Source organism: Narcine bancroftii, chromosome 6 (assembly GCF_036971445.1).
Source record: "Narcine bancroftii isolate sNarBan1 chromosome 6, sNarBan1.hap1, whole genome shotgun sequence".
In the NCBI taxonomy this organism is placed as follows: Eukaryota; Metazoa; Chordata; class Chondrichthyes; order Torpediniformes; family Narcinidae; genus Narcine; species Narcine bancroftii.
This window is the reverse complement of record NC_091474.1, coordinates 25,599,753-25,623,466: the sequence shown is the minus strand read 5'-3', so window position 1 is coordinate 25,623,466 and position 23,714 is coordinate 25,599,753. Positions and strand designations below refer to the sequence as shown.

The window sequence follows — 23,714 nt, the reverse complement described above, 5'->3', positions numbered from 1 at the left end:
CTGAATCCTTCTCCATTAACAATGGCGTGAAGCAAGGCTGTGTTCTCGCACCAACCCTCTTTTCAATCTTCTTCAGCATGATGCTGAACCAAGCCATGAAAAACCTCAACAATGAAGACGCTGTTTACATCCGGTACCGCACGGATGGCAGTCTCTTCAATCTGAGGCGCCTGCAAGCTCACAGCAAGACACAAGAGAAACTTGTCCGTGAACTACTCTTTGCAGACGATGCCGCTTTAGTTGCCCATTCAGAGCCAGCTCTTCAGCGCTTGACGTCCTGTTTTGCGGAAACTGCCAAAATGTTTGGCCTGGAAGTCAGCCTGAAGAAAACTGAGGTCCTCCATCAGCCAGCTCCCCACCATGACTACCAGCCCCCCCACATCTCCATCGGGCACACAAAACTCAAAACGGTCAACCAGTTTACCTATCTCAGCTGCACCATTTCATCAGATGCAAGGATCGACAATGAGATAGACAACAGACTCGCCAAGGCAAATAGCGCCTTTGGAAGACTACACAAAAGAGTCTGGAAAAACAACCAACTGAAAAAATTCACAAAGATAAGCGTATACAGAGCCGTTGTCATACCCACGCTCCTGTTCGGCTCCGAATCATGGGTCCTCTACCGGCATCACCTACGGCTCCTAGAACGCTTCCACCAGCGTTGTCTCCGCTCCATCCTCAACATTCATTGGAGCGCTTTCATCCCTAACGTCGAAGTACTCGAGATGGCAGAGGTCGACAGCATCGAGTCCACGCTGCTGAAGATCCAGCTGCGCTGGGTGGGTCACGTCTCCAGAATGGAGGACCATCGCCTTCCCAAGATCGTGTTATATGGCGAGCTCTCCACTGGCCACCGTGACAGAGGTGCACCAAAGAAAAGGTACAAGGACTGCCTAAAGAAATCTCTTGGTGCCTGCCACATTGACCACCGCCAGTGGGCTGATATCGCCTCAAACCGTGCATCTTGGCGCCTCACAGTTTGGCGGGCAGCAACCTCCTTTGAAGAAGACCGCAGAGCCCACCTCACTGACAAAAGGCAAAGGAGGAAAAACCCAACACCCAACCCCAACCAACCAATTTTCCCCTGCAGCCGCTGCAACCGTGTCTGCCTGTCCCACAAACGAGCCTGCAGCTGACGTGGACATTTACCCCCTCCATAAATCTTCGTCCGCGAAGCCAAGCCAAAGAAAGAAAGATTGCAAAAACCAGAATTTATTAGTTTTTTAAAACAGCAAATTGAAATTTTTATTGGTATTAACTGTAATTCTGTTTCTAGTCATTTTGTTTTATGGGATGCAATGAAAGCTTTTTTGCGAGGCCAAATGATCATTTATGCCTCTAAAGTAAAGAAGGAGAGAATTAAAGAGATTGAAGACTTAGAGGAAAAGATAACTGCTACTGAAAAAGAATTTCAAAAATATGCTACCGAAACGCAAAAGAATCAGTTAACTAATTTAAAATTTAAATATAATGAATTACAAACATATCGGTTTGAATGTTTAATGAATCGAACTAAGCATAAGTTTTATGAATGGGGTGAGAAAGCTCAAAGTTTTGTCATGGCAATTAAAAAAGGAACAATTATCTAGGATTATACCAGCGATTAGAAAGAAATCAGGTATTACTTTTAATCAAAAGGAGATTAATGAGGAATTTTGTAATTTCTATAAACAATTGTATACTTCGGAATGTAAAGATGTAACTGGAGACGCAATAGATTCTTTCTTGGAAAATATTAACTTGCCACAATTGAATCAAGAAGACAGACAAGAGTTAGATAAACCTTTTACAGAAGACGAAATAGAAAGGGCAATAAGAGACATGCCGAATGGAAAGGCACCTGGTGAAGATGGGTTTTCTATAGAGTTTTATAAAGGTTTTTATGCTGATGTATCTTCTATTTATAAGGATGTATTACAACAAACTTACAATACTTTTCAATTACCTGAGTCTTGTTCTAACGCAATAATTACGGTTATACCAAAAAAAGATAAAGACCCTTTACAGGTTTCTTCTTATAGACCAATTTCGTTGTTAAATGTAGATTATAAAATTGTAGCTAAAATTATGGCTAATAGATTAGCTCAATATCTGCCTAAAATTATACATGGTGATCAAACGGGATTTATAAAAAACAGGTATGCATCAGATAACATTTTATGGTTAATAACCTTGATAAATAAATCTAAATTTCAGTTGAATTATCCAATAGTGGTTTCATTGGATGCAGAAAAGGCTTTTGATAGAGTGGAATGGAAGTTTCTGTTCAAAGTACTTGAGAAATTTTGTTTTGGTTCTTCATTTATTGGGTTGATAAAGGCTTTATATAATACCCCGAAGGCTAGAATTGCTGTTAATGGCCAAATTTCAGAATCTTTTAGTTTGACAAGATCTACTAGACAAGGATGTCCGTTGTCACCTGCTTTATTTGCTATAGTTATTGAACCTTTAGCACAATTAATACGTCAAAATGAAAATGTTAAAGGTATGAGAGTTCTGAATGAGGAATATAAGATTAACTTATTTGCTGATGATGTTTTATTATATTTGGTGGATCCGGATATTTCTTTACCTGCAATTCAAGAATGTTTAGAAATTTATGGCCAATTATCTGGTTACAAAGTAAATCGGGCTAAAGGTTAAATTTTACCAATTTGTAAAGGTGATTAGTCAGTAAATAAAAATATTACAAATTTGAAGTGGACTACACAAATTAAATATTTAGGAATTAATGTTAATACGGAATTTCAAGAATTATATTCAATTAATTATTTTCCTTTAATAAAAAGGATTAAATTAGATTTGATTAGGTGGAGGGATCTACCTTTGGGTTTACTAGGGAGGATTAATACCATAAAAATGAATATTTTTCCTAGAATACAATATTTGTTTCAATCAATTCCTTATTTTTTTAAAACAAAGTTTTTTTTAAGGATTTATATAAAGCGATTAGAGAATTCTTATGGAAGGGAAAATTTCCGAGAGTAGCAATGAGAAAATTGATGTGGGATTTTCAATTTGGAGGTTTAAGATTACCGAATTTTCAGCATTATTATGAAGCAGCTCAATTCAAATTTCTTAGTGCATTAATGAATATGGACGACCCACCTAGTTGGGTAAAGATAGAAATGGCGGTTATTTTAGAAAAATTTCCTCATGAGTTTTTGTTTCGATGGAATAAAAATTTATTACGAACTTATGATATGCCAATATTGAAACATTTATTGAATTTATGGACAAGTAAACTTAAAAAATTGGGACTTAAAATATATATTTTGGAAGATTGCCATTATATAATAATCAACTTGTTCCTTTTACGGTCTCCAATGCCACTTTGAAACAATGGGAAAAGAAGGGAATAAAAAATTTATCTGATTGTTTTTCTGAGGGTTGTTTTTGTTCCTTTGACGAATTACAAAGGAAATATGGTATTAGTGCAAATTCTATATTTGTATATTATCAATTAAGATAATATGTGGTCGACATATGATTTTATTGCCTGAATCTAGTTTTGAAGAATGTGTACTTTCAATACCAAAAAAGGGATATATATCTGATTTGTATTGTATTTTACAAGAAATTGATAGTAAAAAAGACTGGGATAAAGATAAGTTGAAATAGGAAAAAGATTTAGGACATAAAATAGCTGAAGAAGCTTGGATGGAAATTTGTCAGAATAGTATTCGGAAATTAATTAATGCTAGACTAGCGATGATTAATTATAATTTTATTCATCAGCTATATTTAATGCCGGAGAAATTTAAAAAATTTGGTTTTAGTAAGTTGGATTCTTGTTTTCGATGTGATCAGATGGCCAATACTTTTTTGCATACTGTTTGGCTTTGTGATCGATTGCAACAGTTTTGGAAAGGTATTCAATCTGTTTTTAACAGTTTATATAATATCCATCTTGTATTAGATCCCGATATATTTTTATTAGGGAACATGCAATCATTAATCGATTTAGGTTTAGAGGATTATCAGATTTCATTTATTTATTTAGCTTTAGTTGTGGCTAAGAAATGTATAGCACTTACTTGGAAAGATAGAAATATACTAACTTTAGATAAGTGGTATTTGGAAATGAAATTTTGTTTGACTATGGAAAGGATATCTTTTTCAATTCAGGATAAGATGTCTTTTTATAAGTTAAAGTGGACTCCGTTTGCTAATTATATGCATTTAAGTTTAATGCATGTATGTTTAAGTGTGATATTTTAGTATTGACAATTTTTTTTTGTTGTTGTTAGAATTTTTTTAGGTTAAGTTTTATCTCTTTTTTGTAAGTGAGTATTTTTTTCATATATAGTATTGTCAATTATATTAACTCTTCACTCTTTATTTTGGGGGAGGGTTGGACTAATTTTAAGTTAGACTATTAATATTGTGTTACAATTAACGGGGTGGGGGAGTTATTTTGTGTAGTTTTCTGATGTAATATTGTAATCATACCTTTTAAAAAATTTTTTTCTATTTTTCTTTAAATGTAATTCTTTATTGTATTCATGTTATAAAATATTTAATAAAGTCTTCAAAAAAAAGATCTGCCTCAGTGTGCTGGAGAATGCAGAGATTCACCAGCATGTTGCCTGAATTGAAGGATGTTAGTTATGGGGAGAGATCTGATAGGCTAGGCTTGGTTTTCCTGCACCAAAGAAAGTTGTGGGGGTGACCTGATAGAAGTATATTAGATTATGAGAGGCAGAGTGTAGATCAGGGGTGGCTAAACTGCAGCTTGCAACCCACATTCAGCTCTCTGACATAATGTGTGGCTCGCGGAAATATGTTGGCTGAGACAGGTATCGTATGAGACGCTGGTCACAATGGCAGTTAGTGGGCGTGGCTTGTGATCTCGCGATCGTTGCGGCTCTCAAACATATGTAGTTTATTGTATGTGGTTCTTACATACAGCAAGTTTGGTTACCCCTGGAGTAGATTAAGAGGGCACAGATTTAAGGTAAAAGGAAAAAGTTCTAAAGGGAATCTGAGGTTTTTTTTTTAAGAACAAAATGTAGCTGATATGAGGACCACATAGACAGAGAAGGCATTTAGACCGATACTTAAATAGGCAAGGAATTGAAATGACCTTATCCAGGATTAGAGTGAATGCACAAAATGTTTAGTATGGACCTGTTGACTAAAGGGCCCATTTCTCTGCTGCACAAGTAGGTTTGAGGAGATGTGGACAACTTCTGAGCCTAATTTATATGGCCTTATTGACTAGAGCAGTGTTTCTCAACCAGGGTTCCCTGGAACCCGAGGGTTCCACAAGAGGTCGCTAGGGGTACCGTAAGAAACAGTGATAAATAGGCTAATGAATTATTGAGTAATTTTTGTTTAATTTTATAGTCGTAATTTTACTATACATAGATGGCATATTGTTGGAAAATCCTTGGTTATTATAATAAAGGCTTCAACCTTATATTATTTAAAATGAAAACCTCAGTGTGAGGTCTCAAACGAGCAGTATGGTTTTTTTTTGCATTGCCAATAAATTTGACATAAAGGGGGTCATTTTTTTCTTAAACAAGTTATCTGGAAAAAAATATATAATGTTTACCACGTGAACTATGATAAAAATATAAAAGAGGTAGATATTAATAATGGTATATAATTTTTATGCAGGGGTTCCCTGAGACATGAAAACTATTTCAAGGGTTCCACACGGGTAAAAAGGTTGAGAAATGCTGGACTAGAGGGTTCCAGCTCAAAAGCAGATCAAGGACCAAAGGTGACCGTTTTAAATGTCTACTATCAAACCAAATTTTAATTTATAGCATTTAGCTTGGGTTCCTTACAATAACCCCCTCCATACCATTCACATGCATAGATAATAGTCCGTAATAGGATCGCCAAGTTAGAGTAATACACTACCTTCCAGATGAGAGAGCTACGTCTTTCAAAGCCATCAGAAGACTTTCTCCTTCCACATAGGCAAATGAAAGGTTAATACAGCCTGCAGGAACCATGCAAAATACAGTCAAACCAAATCAATCACATGGCATTAAACAGAGAACCCTGCAAGTTCCTCCCTGCTGTAGATTAAATCAAAAACAAAACAGAAGGGGAAAGCAAGAAAAACACAAGTAAAACTTTTAATGAGAGAATTGGTGTCCAGGACAAGGGAGATAAAAGAGATACACGGCTCTAGCAACTAATGCACCATAACAACCTATAGGCCTTGGCTGCCCAAGTGTTCACCTTATACTATGCTCAGATCTCAAATTCTCAACTTGAATCAGAAACAAAAATCACGACCACTGAGTCAGAGCCCCATCACCCAAAATATTTTTGCATCTTTTCTATTTTCAGATGCTGGGCAACCATTTAAAAGTTCTAAGTGAAGCAACACTTCATTTGTGAATCTGCAGTGGTCATCTACTGAATCCTGTGTCCCCATTGAGGTCTCCTCTACATTTGAGAGATTGGATGCAGACTGGGAGATCGCTTTGATAAGTATTTTGCTTTGTCTGCTGCAAAACCAGGGATCCCCCGCCCCATACCCATGCTGACATGTCTGTCTATAGTCTCATATACTGCCAAACTTGACCATTTGCAAATTGGAGGAAATAACACCTTACTCTCCAATCAGGTAGCATTAACATTGACTTCTCCAGTCTCCTTTAGTAACCCTGCCACCACACCACCCCTCCCCCCCCAGTTCTCCCCTTCCACTGACCCTGTCTCATTCCCTCTAGCTCAGTCTCTCTCTCTCTCTCTTTCCCTTCCACATTCACAGAACCACCACCCCTCCCCTGAACAATTCTCACCTTTCCTCTCCTGTCCTCCTATCCATGTCCAATTATGGCCTTTTTCCTGTTAGCCTGTGCTTCCCCCCTCATTCCCTGCCCCTTCTTCCCTCTCCCCCAGGCTTTTCACTCAGGTGCCTGACTGCTTTTTGCTAACACCTTGAAGGGCTCAGACCCAAAATGTTGGTTATACATCTTTACCACTAATGGATGTTACGTGACCTCCAGCATATTGTGTCTTTACTTCAAATGGCATTTCACTCCATTTATGCATCTTATTTTATTAGGATATATTGCAATAGGGAACTGTATAGAATTGGCTGATTGAAGATTTTAGACTTGCATCCTTTACAGCGACCTGCCAATTGTCAGCTTCTGAGGAGTGGTCATATCAAAATTTTAAATACGATGTAGAAAGTAAGATAAAATTGTAGGACAAGGTTTCACTCCCCATTTTTATATTTCTCATTTACATTTAATTATGGCATGAAATGGGAAGAGAAACTATCATTTCAGCTGAAAGTCTAAAACAGATACAATCAATGGTGGAGGGGGGCACTGCAGATTTAAGGGGGATCATGGACTGAAGTAATAATTTTTTTTTAGTAGTCTGTAGGAAAGAAGTACAAAAGAAACCAACCAAACAACTGCTTTACATGAAAGGGGTCCCCAAACTTGGAGCTGAGTCCCAAGGAGGTCATGGACAAAAACAAAGTTGAGAATTGCTGGTCCAAAAAATGAAGCTTGTTCAAAGACCTGGTCCAAAAAAATGAAAGGTCTTCAGAGACTAGGGCTAAGACCTTTCTTCCTGTAAATCCTTGGTGGAATAGTAGGCCATTTCATGTCAGGCCTCCGCCTAAAACCTAAAACTTACCTTTAAGACAGCAGCCCTTTATGTAATATTATACTAAGTCAATTTGAAATGAATGTATGGAGATACTATAAATAAATTTCAAAAAAAAAGACAACAGCCCTAAAGGCTGCTCCAGTGTCCCATTCATATCCAGAGGCACCTCATAGTGCCCTCTGGAGCCAATGGAGGCAGGGCGACTGGTGCCGTAGCGCCACCCATCATAAATACGTGGCAGAACAATGGCAGTCTTCCCTACCCATGATCCCCCACGCAGCTGGAACCAATCTGTGGTTCCCAGAGCAGTTCCAGCTGCATGAGGGACTATGGGTAGGGAAGACGGGCATTGCTCTACTGCATTTTGAGCTACAGAGAGTGGCCCAAAGGTCAAAGCAGCCAGGTGTGGCTGTCTCAGCCCGCACCGGTTGCCCCCCAGTGGCCCCCACTGCCGGATCCCACTGCCCCGCTGACAGCTCCAACTACCCCAATGGCTCCTGCCTGCCACCACTGCCTTGGAGGGAGATGGGTGAGCGTAGAGATTGGTTACGGGCTGACAGCACAATCAGCCCATCCCTAACCAGCCCTTGTACATTCAGGTCAGGTGGCGGAGCGCAGCGCTCCGCTAATCATCCTTCCCTGAGAAGGGTTGGAACCAGCATCTCAGAGCCAGCCACAGCGCATTCAGGAAGGTACCTCTTTAGCCGTAAGGGCGAAGAACCACCTTTACAGACCAGTGTTTTCCCTGCTTGAAAGTACCTAGTAACTGTACCTGGATACCTCTGCTCAGCATCTCCATTGAGAATCACATCAGGGATTGCATTCATTATCTTTGTTACCAAACGGTCTGCCATCTTGGACACATGCTTGTGATCAAGCTGCAGAAATGCAAAAAAAATGCAAAAGGGCTTTGCAAGTGCATTCATGCTACTGTAAAGAGCTATAGACAGAAGTTAAGATAACAGTGCAATTCACAAAAGTCCAAGTCACTTGGCATCTATTGGAAGTATAGAAGGTATTTAACACTTTAGATCTTTCTCAGGAATGTGGAAAAACTAGCCAATGCCTGAATAAAAAGATAGAGGGAGGGGAGAGGAGTGAGTAGGAAACGAGGAGGGGAATAGGCTATCATAGAGTTAATAGGTGGCAGGCCTGTTTTTCCACATTCCTGAAGGGCTCAGGCTTGAAGCATTGCCTTTAACTTCTGTACTAGACCCAACATCTGCACACTTTCTTGTTTCACTAGAGACAATAGTCCTCTGCTTTTCCCACTATTTGTCACCAGCCAGGCACAATACAACATATAGCAAGAACAGAGGACACTGCAAATGTTGAAATCTGGAGCAAATAAAATATCTACTGGAGGAACTCAGTAGGTCATGCAATGGAAAATGAATGGTTGTTTCGGGTCAGGACCCCTCATTGAGACAGAGGTAATGAAGAAGTCTTAAAGGATTTCAACCAAAAACATCAACAATTCTTTTTCTCCCACTGATCGACCTATTGAGTACCTCCAGTGGCATTTTTTTGTTGTTGCTTAATACCACATATGCCCGCAGGCACCATTGCAACATTATGCAGTCAAACTGAAAACAAGCTTACTGTAACTTGATTGTCAAAGCATAACAAGTTTGGAGTTAAATCTTAGACATGAAGACCAGACACTAATGGCTAAGTACAGAGGAGACCATTAGGTGAGCTATACATGCCTCAGAGTAAGAGGTTAAAATGGACAGGGAATTAGATGGAGATAGGAAAGCAAGGAGAAATTTTTCATTCTGTTCTTGGCCAAATAGTATAGCATTAAATACAATTCCATTTTGAGTGATTTAAGATGCTTCTGAATGCACATACACATTCAAGAGCTTATTTCACACAAGCTTAAACCTAACAATTTTTAAATATTCTTAGATAGGGAGTTGATCAAATGCCGTTGCTCTTTATGAAACCCACAATCCCACTATTATTGGACAATATGGGTTAGGATTTGTACTAAAGCAAAAAACTCAACCATTCACTCACCTCCATCTCCTGCAGTCCAATTTCACATGCTGCCCCAAGCCCAACCACAAGTGGAGTGGGAACTGTACCCGATCGCAGGCCCCGCTCTTGCCCTCCACCGCTCTGCAAAGCTTCTAACCGTACTCGAGGCCTTCGGCGGACATACAACGCACCTACTCCTGATAGGTTTCCAGGGCAAGGTGGGAGTGTGAGGGAAAGACAGAAGCATCATAGACCAATGTTAAAAGTTAGTAACAGTCATTACCAAAATAAATTTATCATAATACTACATGGAATCTCTCAAATGACACAAGTCGACATCTTAAACAAACCACAGCTTTATCACCTTCAACTCAGTGATATTCTCCAACCTTGCATGCTCATCTCCAGCAGTGGTAGAGTTTGATCAATTCCACTTTAAAGAAACTCGTTTTAATTTGAGATCAAAGTTCACATTTATTGTCAGAGTACACAGATGACATCACATGCAACTGAGATTCTTTTTCCTGCGGCCCAGGCAAAATTTCTATTTATTGGCAGTGCCAAAAATAACATACTCAAGAAAAGAAATCTAAACGAAAGAGATAAATGTAAAAAAGGCAAACTGGTCAATACAGAAAATGAATATTCAATATTCAGAGGTATGTGCACAAGGTACTAGTCCTTAAATGAGTCTCTGATTTGAGTTTGTTGTTGAGGAGTCTGATGGTGGAGGGGTAGTAGCTGTTCCTGAACACCTGGTGATACGAGTCTTGTGGCAGCTAGAACAGGACTAGGTGGTGTGGATTTTTGATGATTACTGCTGCTCTCCAATGGCATTTTTTTTTAAAAAAGCTTTGTTTTAATTTGAGATTTCCTGGAATTTACATTTACCAACTCCAACTGTGCAAGTCCACCAAACGTTATGATGTACGTGCAAGATGTGCTATTTGCAATTAGATAGACCAGCCATTCTCAACGGGGGAGGGAGGGGGGCATTGAATAGCACATATTTTCTGTTCATTCCCATGCCAAGTACTTACCTCTCAACCGTTTCTAATTACAAGTGAAAGCGTTAACTCTTATTCCTCCCTGCGGATGTTTTCCAACTTGAATTCACAATATTCTGATTTTATTTATTGTTTCCTAGAAACTGCAGTATTTTTATACCATAATATTTGTCTTCTTAGCAGTTACACTTAGAAAGTTTCTGGATCCAATGCAATCATTATAGTCGATGAAAAACAAAATCAAGGGAGCTGATTACAACAGAATTCAAACCATCACTCAAATGGAAGATAATAGGCTATTACACATTCTAATTATTGCCACGAATCTAGTGAATACTTAACAGCAGTTGGATTTTCTGGCCTCAAAGGACAACCACCACTAGCAAAATGTGTCTCAAGGGCATTATATAGAACACTGCTGGTCTCATAAAGCAGCCAGTCATGATACGTTTGGGCAATTGATTTTTATGATCAGTAGAATTATTGCCTTTCCCATGCCAATGAACAGAGTTCAATCTTCTCTCACCTTGTGAGTGTGCTGGTTTCTGCAGGTATAAATGTTCCATAGAAACTGGGAAATGTCGACGGGCAGGTGGGGTGACAGTTATGGGGAAAATTCTTGAAGGAATGGGATTGCTATGCAAGCTGGGACAAATAGCCTTCTACGTTGCAAGGAAACATGGATACAAATTAAAGCCAATTGACTAAAAATGGATGCCATACAAAAGGTGCAAAGGTGGCTAGCCACAAGAATAGTTTAAACAAATTTCACCCCAACTACCGTATATGCTGGCGTACAGGGCAGCTCGTGTACAGGACGACCCTGGAATTTCAACCTAAAATGTAGGTTTTGAGACATACCCTTTGTATTAGGCAACCCCTAAAATCTGGCATTTACCGCTGATCAATGGATGCTGTTAAAAGCAAATCACAAAATTTTAATACCAAATTACCCTGTAAATGTTTAAATTTATTAGCAAATTTTAAAAGAAACCACCATTGACTCCTGTAACAGGCCATTTAAAGCCTGTACAGAGCCGACGACAGTTAGACTAGGCAGATAGACCCCATAGGGGAGTCCGAGAGTTCACTGATAACTAACAGGACACGCACATGATTGCATCGAAGTCGGCGAGATGAGTGGTGATGAGCTTCGCCGTCAAGCTTCAGATTTTATACACTGTGTACAAGACAACCCTGATTTTAAGGTGGCATTTTTAAGTTTCGAGGATCATCCTATATGCCGGCATATACAGTAAATAAATCACGTTTCTCTCCAGAAGCGAGTCCTTGTGATTGACCAATTATGTCAAATACAAAACTGTAAAGATAAAGTTACTGCATCAGGTTCCAGCATCTGCATCCTATTCTCTCCTCATTGCTCCTGAAGTGTATTTTAATATCTAATTTATATACATTGAATCTAAAATTACTGTATGGACTCGCAGCAATCTCCCCTTAAACTGGGCAACTGTATGGACTCTTTGTGGCCACAGCACATTTAAAGATGGGGCACAGACTAAAATCAAAATATTTTTTAGCAGTCCATAGCCAAAAAAAAATGCAGTTGAGCATAGCTGATCTTGGCTAAGTCCTGTACCAGAATAACTGATTAACATTTTACAGATGAGCTTTATTTGTGAAAGTAACATTGGTTTCAGGTTATTTTGCAGACAATCTCTATTATGGGTAACTTAGGCAGCAGGATTGAATGTTATTTATACCTTTTGGTCCATAGATTTTGTGACCACTGATAGACAACAGATCAATCTTCATTTGGTTCACATCAAGAGGGATTTTCCCAACAGCTTGTGCAGCATCCGTATGGAAAAACACCTTCTTAGCTCGGCAAATGTGACCTACATATACCAAAAGATACAATTAGTGGATGAATATCACTACTTCCAACTTGACCTTCCCTCAGCAATGGTCTCTCACTCTACATTGAAGGCTTTGACTCCTTCAGCCACAAGCCAACACAACCCAAGTTTTGTTAAATACAGTAGCCTTCCCAGTGATGCAGATTTTAAAGAGGAAACAGGTCTCTGTTCTCATGCTATTTAATACCCTCTTTTAAATTTTAAAATTTATTTTCAGCCAGTAGAAGCTGATTCTGGCCATCTAAAGCTGTGCTGTCCAATTACACCCAAATTAATCTACAACCTCATATTTTGGAAGGTGGGAGAAACCGGAACACCCAAGGAAAACACACGCAGACACAGGGAGAATATACAAACTCCCTACTGACAGCACCATATTTAAAAAAAATATTTTATTTAATATAAAACAACTAGCAAACATATCACAATATTTCAAAGTTAATCCAAACACATGTGGTATTTTATAAAGAAAAAAGTAAAATACAAAAGGAAAACCTGTAAAACCTCAACCCCCTATAAACTAAAATAAAAAGAGGGACAAGAAAACCACAACAGGAGTTCTTAACTTTCTGATCCTTTTAAACATATAAATATTCATAGATGCCTATAAGATAAAGGTTATGTTTGAGATTCATTTAAATTTTAATACCAACAGTTTGTAAATATGGGCTCCATATTTCACAAAATGTATGATATTTATCTCCTAAATTAAAAGTAATTTTCTCAAGTGGAGCACAACACTGAACTTCTGCATTGCCATCTATCCATTCCCAAATCAGTATCCGACTTCCAAGTTATGACAATACATTTTCTAGCTATTGCCAAGGCAATTTGAACAAATTTTACTTTATATATTTTCAGTTTTAATTTAGGTTTAATCCCTCTAACATCTCCCAATAAAAATAACATGGGATCCTATGGGAATCTTATTCCAATTATTCATTCTAATAAATTATCCAAATCAAGCAAAAAAAGATTAATTGTGGAACATTGCCAAGTCGAATGCAAAAAAATACCAACTTCTTGTCCACATCTAAAACATAAATCTGAATACAATTCATATTATGTAACATTTGTGGTGTTAAATATCATTGATGAATAAAGTTATATTGAACTAACCGATATCTCGCATTGATTGTACTTTTCATACTCTCTTTACATATCGGAATCCATCTCCGTTCATCTATTTACATATTTAAATCTTTCTCTCATTTGTCTTGATTTATGAACTCCCTCTTTTTGAGCCTTCTTTTGTACTAATTTATACATCTCTGAAATGAACTTCTTTACATCTCTTGTATTTAATAAAAAATTTACTTCTGTCTCCACTGGTAACACTAAATCTTGACCAAAAATTTCACAAATAAACTCTTAATTTGATAATAAAACTTTGGATTTTCCAATATCTTAAATTTTTCCCTCATTCTACTAAAAGTAATAAATTTCCTGGCTTTAAAGTAATCTTTTATTTTTTTAATACCACTATTTTCCCCAAATTTAAAAAAAATTATTTTCCATAGAAAATGGAATAAATCTATTTTGAAATAAAGGTGTTCTTCCAGGAATTAAACCTCTTCCTCCAACCTCTTTATCAATTTTATTCCAAAGTTCAATGAAATGTTTCAGCATGGGTGTTTCTCTATATGCTGTTAACAATCTTGCATTCCATTTACAAATAAAATGTTGTGGATCATTTTATCCTATTTTATCAAGTTTTATATTTACCCATGCTGGAACATTATTTAACTCATACATTTCATTAATAAATCACAACTGTGCTGCTTTATAATAATTCATAAAATTGGGAAGCTGTAAACCTCCCAAATCATATTTCCACATCAATTTCTCCAAAGAAATCCTAACCATTTTCCCTTTCCATAAAGCATTTCTAACACAAATATTTAATTCTTTAAAAATTTTTTTGAGGAATTGAAATTGGAATTAATTGAAATAAATATTGTATTTGAGGGAAAACATTCATCTTAACACAATTTACTCTGCCCATCAAAGTAAAGGGTAACATATTCAATTTTTCCAAATCCTCTTTAATTTTCATAATAAATATAAATAATTTAATTTAAACAAATTTTGTCAAATCTGATTGCACACGAATACCTATTTTATTCCAAGATCTGGCCATCTAGTTTCAGTTACTTCCTTACATTTCTGATAAATCTCCATTAACTAAAGATATAATTTCACTTTTGTCCCAATTAATTTTATATCTTGATATGACTCCATATTCTTTTATTCTAATTTTAAGTTGTTGCATAGAACTTAAAGGGTCTGTTAAATCAATCAAAACATCTGCAAATAAATTTATTTTATATTCTTCTTGCTTCACCCTAATACCCACAATCTTTGAATCTTGTCTTATTAATTCATCTAATGGTTCTATTGCTAAAAACAAATAAAGCAGGTGACAATGGGCAACCTTGTCTACTTGATCTTGTCAATTCAAAAGATGTTGAAATCTGTTCATTTGTCAATACTTTTGCAAATAGTTTTTTTTATATATACAGCATTTTAACCCAATCTATAAACATTAAACCCAATTTACATTTCTCTAAAACTTTAAAGAGGAAATCACATTCTAATCTATCAAATGCATTTTCAGCATCCAAAGTCACTGCCACAGTCAGGTCTCCCCTTTTTTGAAACAAATGTATCAAACTAAGAAGCGTCGCTACATTATCTGCAGATTTCCGACCCTTAACAAATCCAGTTTGATCCATATGTATTAATTTTGGTAGATATTTTGCCAATCTATTTGCTAATATTTTATAACCAACATTTCATAATGAAATTTGTCTAAAGATACAAGTTTCATTGGATCTCTCCTTTTTCAAAATGATTGGAATAATTGCAATTAAAAAGGATTCCAGTAGAAAATGTACCTTCTTAGTGTAATTTAACATCTCCATAAATGTAGATCTTTAAATTTCTTCAGAAAATCCATCTTCCCCTGACTGTTTATTATTTTGCATTGAACTCATTACCTCACTAATTTCCCTTGCCATAGACAGCGCCATATTTAAACCCAGGTCACTAGTGCTGTAATAATGTTGCACTAACTGTGACTCAAATCTTTCCACCTTCTTGCATACCAAATTGTAAAACAGATTATAGCAGAAAGAGTGTTAAGATACCTATATCTTCAATTGGTTGCTTTACTCCAATTTCATTATTCACAGTCATTATTGACACCACACTAGTATCAGGTCGAATTGCTTTTTCCAATTCCTAGCAAGTATAGATAAAACAGTTAATTAGAACACTTTCAAAAGTTAACCCTCTAATAAATTGTTCAGTTGGATGTGATACCCAAGTTTCCCAGTTTGAACACAACCAGAACATCTAACCACTCCAGTCCAGAAACTTGGTTGACATTTTCATAAAGCACCAAGGGAGTGTTCAAGATTCCTTTACTGTTACGTAACAATAATATTACATGAAATTGCCTTCTGCCTGCTGTAAGGCAAAGAGTTGCCATAGGTGTTGTCTGGTGCCCTTACAGTAAGACAGAAAAAGAAGCAAAAGGGGGTCCCTTCAAAGCCACTGAGTGCCGAGGATACGGCTCCACCACTCCTGTAGCTTCTGCAGCTGTACAGACTCTTGTTCAATACATCGGCATCCTGAGGTCCAGATCCAATCCAATCCTCCAATGTGATCGGGAGGCCCTTCAGGTCCTTCTTGCCCTCAGCACCCTTCTACATCCCGGCTCCAATACCTGATTATCATGAGCTAGTCTCCAGCAGCTTGCAGCACGTGCGGGCCCCCCAACTGCAAATTGTCATCAGCCTGCAGCCTGCGTGGGTACCGCAGCTGCTGAGCCCCTCACTGGTCCACTGCTATGGTCATTGTCTCCTCTGCTTCTCCTTCTCAATGGGGGTGGGGAAGTATTCTCCTCATTTCTGGTGCTTGCGCTGGTCTGCTGCTCCCTGGAGTCTGCAACCTTTCGTGACTGCTGCTGAGCATAGGTGCTGCAATCTTGGGCACAGACCCTGCAGTTGCAGGATTTTAGTTTTAAAATATTGTCAGCTAACAGGCCACTTAAAGCCCGTTCAGAGCCACCAATATTAGGACTGGGCAGAGCCCTTTGGAGTAGAACTGTGTCTCTGCTCTCCATTCTCCTGGGTACATACCAGCAGAAGCACTGCCGTTGCAGCAGCTCTGGCGATGCCACCATTTTGCATGTCTCAAGATAAATGCTCACACCTCCATCATAGAAAGTGTAATAATAACCACAGAAGCAAATATGCTCTGGGCTTTGATGGAACAAAACCCTTATGCAAAGAGTTAAAAGCTGCATAAAAAAAAAACCAGGAAAATCTAGAAGAAAATGGCAAAATTAAAAACTTGCCTCCAAATCAATAAGGCCATTTGTCTTCACTGGCAGATAGGTAACTTCAAAACCCTCCGTCTCAAGCATGCGGCAAGAATCTAGTACACACTTGTGCTCTGTCTGAGTTGTGATGATGTGCTTCTTTATGGCTTTGTAAAACCTTGCAACACCCTGGAAATAGCAGAAGAAACACAGATATAGAGCTAGTTTATAAATTTCAAAAATGAAAGTGAAGAGACAAACATAACTTTAATATTTGAAACTTGTTTAATGCACCTCAATAGTATCTGTAGCTTTTACTGAATTACACTATGGATGAAAAGGTTGAAGTTATGAAAATAAACCACAATAATCAGTCTTTCATCCTTACCAAAGACACCAAAGTTAATACATACTCAGCAAGCAGTAATTATTCTGCAAAACAGGGAAAGCCAGCAGGTCAAACAGCATCCACCTGAGGGCAATGAACAGTCAACATTTATAGGTGAGATCTTTCTCCTGCCTGAGAGTGCAGGGGAGATGCCCAATACAACAAGATAGGGAAGGTGTAACACAGTTGCTGGTCAGTGAGGTCAAGTGCCATTATCCCCGCCCACCCTGTGAAATTGAATGTCAAACCTGCTCACGGCCAATAATCCCTAATGGTTGTTCACCTGAAGTCACCTTACATTTAGTCACTTAAACCAATACCTGGGTTATCCCTCAGGTGCTGGGTATAAAACTCAATCATGTGGTCCAACCACTCTCTTTTCTTCCTGCTGAGGTAACTACCTGGGCCGCTCCAGACTGGGTAGTGCGAACAGTGCTGGAGAACTATCTGATTGTGAGGTATGCAGGTGGCTCAGGTTTCTTTTTCTCATGCACCTCAAAGAGACCATCGTGGATCATCTGATCTAATTTTTAAATTGCTTCTTTAAGTTGAGTACCATGCTTGCTAATTGTTGGGGGGGGGGGGTGGTGGAGGAGAGGGGTGGCAGGTATTATTTGTTTTAACACCCTGTAGTTGTGGTTATTTGCAGTTAACTAGTAACGATAGTGAAATCGGTTTGCGTGTAGGTGTGCGTGTCTCCTACTACGTATTTATTTGCTGCTGTAAATAAAGGTCATGGTTTAATACTACCATGCATCCAGGCAGTCACTCTTTGAAACCTTCAAGCATGCTCCCCACCATTGGCAAGGCGAGATCTGGGAAGTGATAGGTGGATACGCGAGAAAGGGTTGAATGTCAGATAGAGTCAGGGGGAAAGCAACAAATGCTGGGAGGTGACAAGTGGAGGATTGCAGATTATGGAATCTGATTTTTTTTAAAAAGTAAATAATGCAACAGATTAACCAACAAATGATGCATTGGCACAGGCACTTGCCTTAACAGCGATGTTGTTTGACTCCGTAGCGCCACTGGTGAAGATAATTTCTCTCTCATCTGCACCTATCACAGCAGCTGTTTGCTGAAGTAACAATAAAATTAATTTTAAAATGTAGGTTAAAACCAACATATTTCTTTTATATTTATTTTAACAAAAATCCAGCCAAGAGGTTTCACATTTAAATCTCACCAATATCTATATGCAAATTGCAGAAACTTTTAACACTGAAAAATAATTTAAAGGTTCCTTTTGTTATGTACTATTGAAAAAAATGTAGCATACATTATGTATGCATAATGTACTTAACTTTTCTCTGCCCTAAAGCAGACAGTCACCATTAGTGTTTCTCAATGCCCCTTACAGTGCGAGAGAAAGAGAAAGAAAAGAATTCCTTCAGAGTCGCTGATTGTCTGTGGATTCTCCTCTACTGCTCTCACAGCCTCTGCAGCCACATAGACTCCTGTTCGATTCTTTGGCCATTCGAGCTCCAGATCTAAACCTCCAACACAATCAGGAAGCCTTCAGCACCCAGGGTCCTTCAGGAGTCCTTCTTGTCCTCAGCACCCTGTCGAATCCCGGTTCAGATATCCGGCTCCATGAACCTTAATATATTTGTAGAAGCCCTTACTTTTGAAGGCCTTCAACTTGCTAAGCACACCTTTGTTAGATAACATGTCCCAATCCACACTTGCCAGATCCTTTCTAATATTATCAAAATTGGACTTTCTCCAATTTAAAATCTCAATCCAAGGACCAATTCGATTCTATCCCATAATTATTTTGAAACTAATGGCCATTAGGGACAAGTTAGTGAGCCGGCCGGTTTCTATGTTGAAAACTCAAGGCAAATGGAAACTGAGAGCTTCGAGACCAAGACTGCTTTCAACAGCAGAGTAAAAGATTTTTTTTAATTAGAAAATCAAGGATAGCAAGAAGCAATAGTGGTTTAGATGGATTCCAAGATACATCTGCCTTTAGAAAAATTCTTCCACTTGCTCACGGAAAATAAAAATATACATCAAGCCAAAAATATAGCCTGAAAATTGTTTGCAATGGATTTTCAGCCAGACACTCCTAACTGTAATTAAACGCAACTCAGAAATGAAGGAAAAGACTTACCTTTCTCGCTTTCTCCATTGCTGCTTCACTCTCCCAGCCATACGCATGTGTTCTTGAATGAGGGTTACCATAATAATGGACCAGATAAGGGAGCATTGCATCCAATACTCGCGGATCCTAGCAATTAATTGAGAATATTAAACGATGGTAATACTGTAGAATACACTGCATTTCATGGAGCGGAGACATCGCTCCTAGAACGCTTCCACCAGCGTTGTCTCCGCTCCATCCTCAACATTCATTGGAGCGACTTCATCTCCAACATCAAAGTACTTGAGATGGCAGAGGCCGACAGCGTAGAATCCACGCTGCTGAAGATCCAACTGCGCTGGGTAGGTCACGTCTCCAGAATGGAGGACCATCGCCTTCCCAAGATCATGTTCTATGGCGAGCTCTCCACTGGCCACCGAAACAGAAGGGCACCAAAGAAGAGGTACAAGGACTGCCTAAAGAAATCTCTTGGTGCCTGCCACATTGACCACCGCCAGTGGGCTGATATCGCCTCCAACCATGCATCTTGGCGCCTCACAGTTCGGCGGGCAGCAACCTCCTTTGAAGAAGACCGCAGAGCCCATCTCTCTGACAAAAGACAAAGGAGGAAAAACCCAACACCCAACCCACCAATTTTCCCTTGCAACTGGTGCAACCGTGTCTGCCTGTCCCGCATCGGATTTGTCAGCCACAAACGAGCCTGCAACTGACGTGGACATTACCCCTCCATAAATCTTCGTCCGCGAAGCCAAGCCAAAGAAGAAAAAGAACACTGCATTTCAAAGACAGAGATAAAACTATAAATCTGTGGCCAAGTGGCTACAGTAAAAAAAAATGTATAAACTGATTGTTATTTATTTCAGCAACCCTGCAGCATGTAAACTGGACTTAACATTTACCCAGAAAACATGTCACCATGGTTAGCGTAGCGTAGCAGTTAGTGCGATGCTATTACACCATCAACAATCCAGGTTTGAATCCAGTGCTCTCTGTAAGATGTTTGCACACTCTCTCCATGACTACATGGGCTTCCTCTGGGTGCTCCGGTTTCCTCTCACACTTCAAAAGCATACAGGAGTTGTAGGTCAATTTAGGCAGAATTGGGCAGAAGGGGTTTAAATGGCCAGAATCGGCTTTTACTGAGCCATACATAAAATAAAAATAATGATTTCTTACAATTGGGACGAATTTTATGATTGCTCCCAGAATGTATTAAACAAGTCATTCTCAACCCTTTTTTTGGCAACAGCACCACTAGAATGGCATCAGCGACCTAGGACTCTGCTCAAAGTTTATGGGCCCTCTTCCCCGTGAAACAGTCAAGTTTTTTTTTCTCGTACTTCTCTCTTACCAGCTACATAAAAAAATATTTATGTCACGTGAGGTGAAAAGAATACAAGGCTTTTACTTAAATGTGCTGTGGCCACTAAAGGGCCAGAGGACATTTACAGTTTCTATACGGACTAAAACATTCTACAGGGCTTCTGAAAATTAGATTAAAATGCAAATGACACCTTGATGTAGTTCAAAACTTAATTTCTTTTAAACCTTCAAGTAAAACCTTCTATTAACTAGCATGCATGCTGATGGGTTTATTTCAGTGGTCTGCACCTTTTTTTCCCCATCGTTATGAGTAAGGAAACAGATTCAGTAGGTCTCAAAGGCAAGGACTCTGAACACAGTTTTGAAGGGGAACTATTTTATTTACAGAAGGCAAGTGTGGGAAATGGTAACTGATGCAGTGCGCACACAGACACAGTTTGCACCAGCTGTGGGAAAGAAATAGCAGACAATTAATAACGAACGTGGAAAAATAGTGTGGGAACAAATTTCACACACATGCAATGAACTGGTACATACAATGATGAAGGAAAAATCACTATGATGCCCCCCCCCCCCCCGACGGTACAGCCACGGCTCTACGCTACAAGGGACAGTAATTAAACACTCCCAACCCTTTTAACAGTGCACATCTTACCAACAGTTTCTCCAGCTCGCTTCCACATTTCTAGGCCTGGAGTGAAGCAGGGTGGTCCCAAGCTGGCAAAGAGGGGAACAAAGAGCACATGGCACCTTTATAGTGCTGGAGGAACAAGCCCAGATCATTTACAAGGAACCAATGGCCCTGGAAGATTAATCCAATGACAACAGCCAATGTAACAGCCCAAGGCCAAGTACAGGCAGACTGGAGAAGGCAGTCCAGGTAATTTACATGGCTCCACAGCAAGGTGTGCACTAATGGGTGGAGCATAACCAAACCTTAATTGGCAGCTGGTGTGTCCTCCGACTCGGTAGGGGGCAGTGCTGTCATGTGACAGCCACAACCCTTCCTAATACACCCACTCACATACCACTTTAAGTAATCCCTATGCCCAGAGGAAACCCAGACAGACACAGAGAGAACGTACAAACTCATTACAGACAGTGCCAGATTTGAACCCACGTTGGTGGAGCTATAACAGCATTGTGCTAACTATGCTGCCCCTTTCCAAGCCCCTCCCATTCAAACCCCCAGTCATTCATTCCTTTCACCATTCAGTGCAATAGGGTTTGGGTTACCCTGCAGTTACTTGGCTAAATTACTTTGTCCCAAAGCACTTCTACCAAGAAAAAGAGCAACAGACACTTGAGAACAGCACCATTCACAGGTTGACACACTCAGTAGCATGCTATCCCAAAGTGAAAATACATCACTTCCTAAATCCTGGAGCACCCTACCTACAGGGCTGTGGGAATACAACAGTTCATGGTGGCCACTCACCAATACCTTCTCAAAGGCACAAAGAATGAGCAATAAATGCAGAAATTGTCAATCATAACCCGATCCTAGAGAATAAAGTTTAAAAAAAAACATGTTTGTACCAGTGGTGTTGTTGCCTGGAAATCCAAATACAGAGGGCGAAGTTCATTTCCTTGAACCTTTGACATCTGGTTCTCTAGAAAAGCAGAGTTTTAAAATTAGAGTTCAAGGAAATGGAGTCAGTGGTGAAGTTCAGCAGATCATTAGGCCTTTCAAGTACAATTTTACTACTGCGTGCACTGAGATGCAGTGATAGAGGTTGTTTCACAGGCTGACATCTCATATGTAGTTACAGAGAGAGCAGTTGGAATGAAGCAATGCCAACATAATTTTACTGTTCAAAGAGAATTTAAGAACAGAAAGAGTCATCTTGATAGTGTTAAGAGTGAGGAACAGTTGGAGAGCAGAAGATCTGGTGAGGGATACTGGAATATGAGGAGTCAAGTAAGTGCTAATTAAGAATGAAGTATGATGGGTTAAATCAGGGTGAAGGGATACTGGAATGTGAGGAAGGTTTAAACAAGTATAATAAAATAGGGGTCCTCAAAACAGGATAGCAAGTAGATAGATTTAGCAAGTCTTGGGGGTTGATTAATGAGTAAAGAACAAAGACATGATATTTCCTGGTAAACAAGTTTGCAGGAAGACACATAAACTGATAAGAAGTTAGAATACACGTAGACAGAATTACCGAATGCTAAACCAATCCAGGAGGCAAAAGAATGTTAAGGGGGAAGGGACCTCTGTACTGAAATGAAATGTATAAAAAGTTGGGTAAGCCCCAGTATCAGTGTATTCCCAGGGTAAGCGGAAGCACCCAACTTCGCATTGTTGTAATAGTATAATAAATGTTCCTTGTTCTCAGTTTTTGTCTCGAGTGAAATCTGCTCCTCACAATCTGGTGAGCAGTTTGCAAAGGTTCACCACACTTTAGTGTCATTTTGCACACATCATAAAGTCATTGGCCAGAGCCTCAAACACACTCCTAGCAACATTTGCTGATTAAATGTAGATCCCAAAATCTCTGATTTGTCCAGAGTTCAATGCCTGAAAAAAATAAATCAAGGATTGCCCTTGTTTGTACAGATTTGACGTACCCTAGTTCAGAGCTAAAGAACGAAGATGATCATTCAGTCTATAAATTTGCTCCCCTCTCCATTATATGATCAAAGCTGTTCTCTTTCCCTCTGTTAGAACCCCAACCCTCCCTCATATTCCCTCTCTCCCTCTCACCCTGTTCGACCGTCGGCCCCCCGCCCCGCGACGAGCGCAGCCGCCGACACAGCGCTCCCCGGGCCGCAGCGAGCCCTCGGGAAACTCCCTCCACGCCACATCTCCTGCCGCTTCCAACCAACGCCACCAACACTCCAGACCGGAACCCACGCTCGGTCCTTCGCCCTGACAACGGAAGTGACATCGACGCGGGGGGGGGGCGGGGGAGAGAGAGGTCACGTGAGCTGCGGCTGGGCGCCCAGCGAAGCAGATGGCGACATGGTGATGTTCCGCACGGGACGTGTTGGGGATTGGGTCAGGGGGGGGTCCAGGGCCGCACGGGACGTGCTGGGGATTGGGTTAGGGGGCGGGGGGGGGGGAGTCCAGGGTCGCTGCGGGTATTAGTCGTGG

The 23,714-nt window shown here is 39.5% G+C and overlaps 1 protein-coding gene across 1 annotated transcript in view; it reads right to left on the bottom strand.

The window, feature by feature from the left end:
* nfs1 (NFS1 cysteine desulfurase) overlaps positions 1–23,508 on the bottom strand; it is a 29,139-nt gene extending 5,631 nt beyond the window's left edge. The window contains exons 1-10 of the mRNA XM_069888037.1: positions 23,325–23,508; positions 22,154–22,227; positions 19,301–19,417; positions 18,179–18,262; positions 16,833–16,985; positions 15,619–15,712; positions 12,314–12,448; positions 9,622–9,779; positions 8,372–8,477; positions 5,878–5,959 (exon numbers count right to left, since the gene is read on the bottom strand). Of these exons, the coding sequence (XP_069744138.1) occupies positions 5,878–5,959; positions 8,372–8,477; positions 9,622–9,779; positions 12,314–12,448; positions 15,619–15,712; positions 16,833–16,985; positions 18,179–18,262; positions 19,301–19,417; positions 22,154–22,227; positions 23,325–23,508 (1,187 nt within the window). The remainder of the gene's footprint in view (positions 1–5,877; positions 5,960–8,371; positions 8,478–9,621; positions 9,780–12,313; positions 12,449–15,618; positions 15,713–16,832; positions 16,986–18,178; positions 18,263–19,300; positions 19,418–22,153; positions 22,228–23,324) is intronic.
* Between the last annotated feature and the right edge of the window lie 206 nt (positions 23,509–23,714).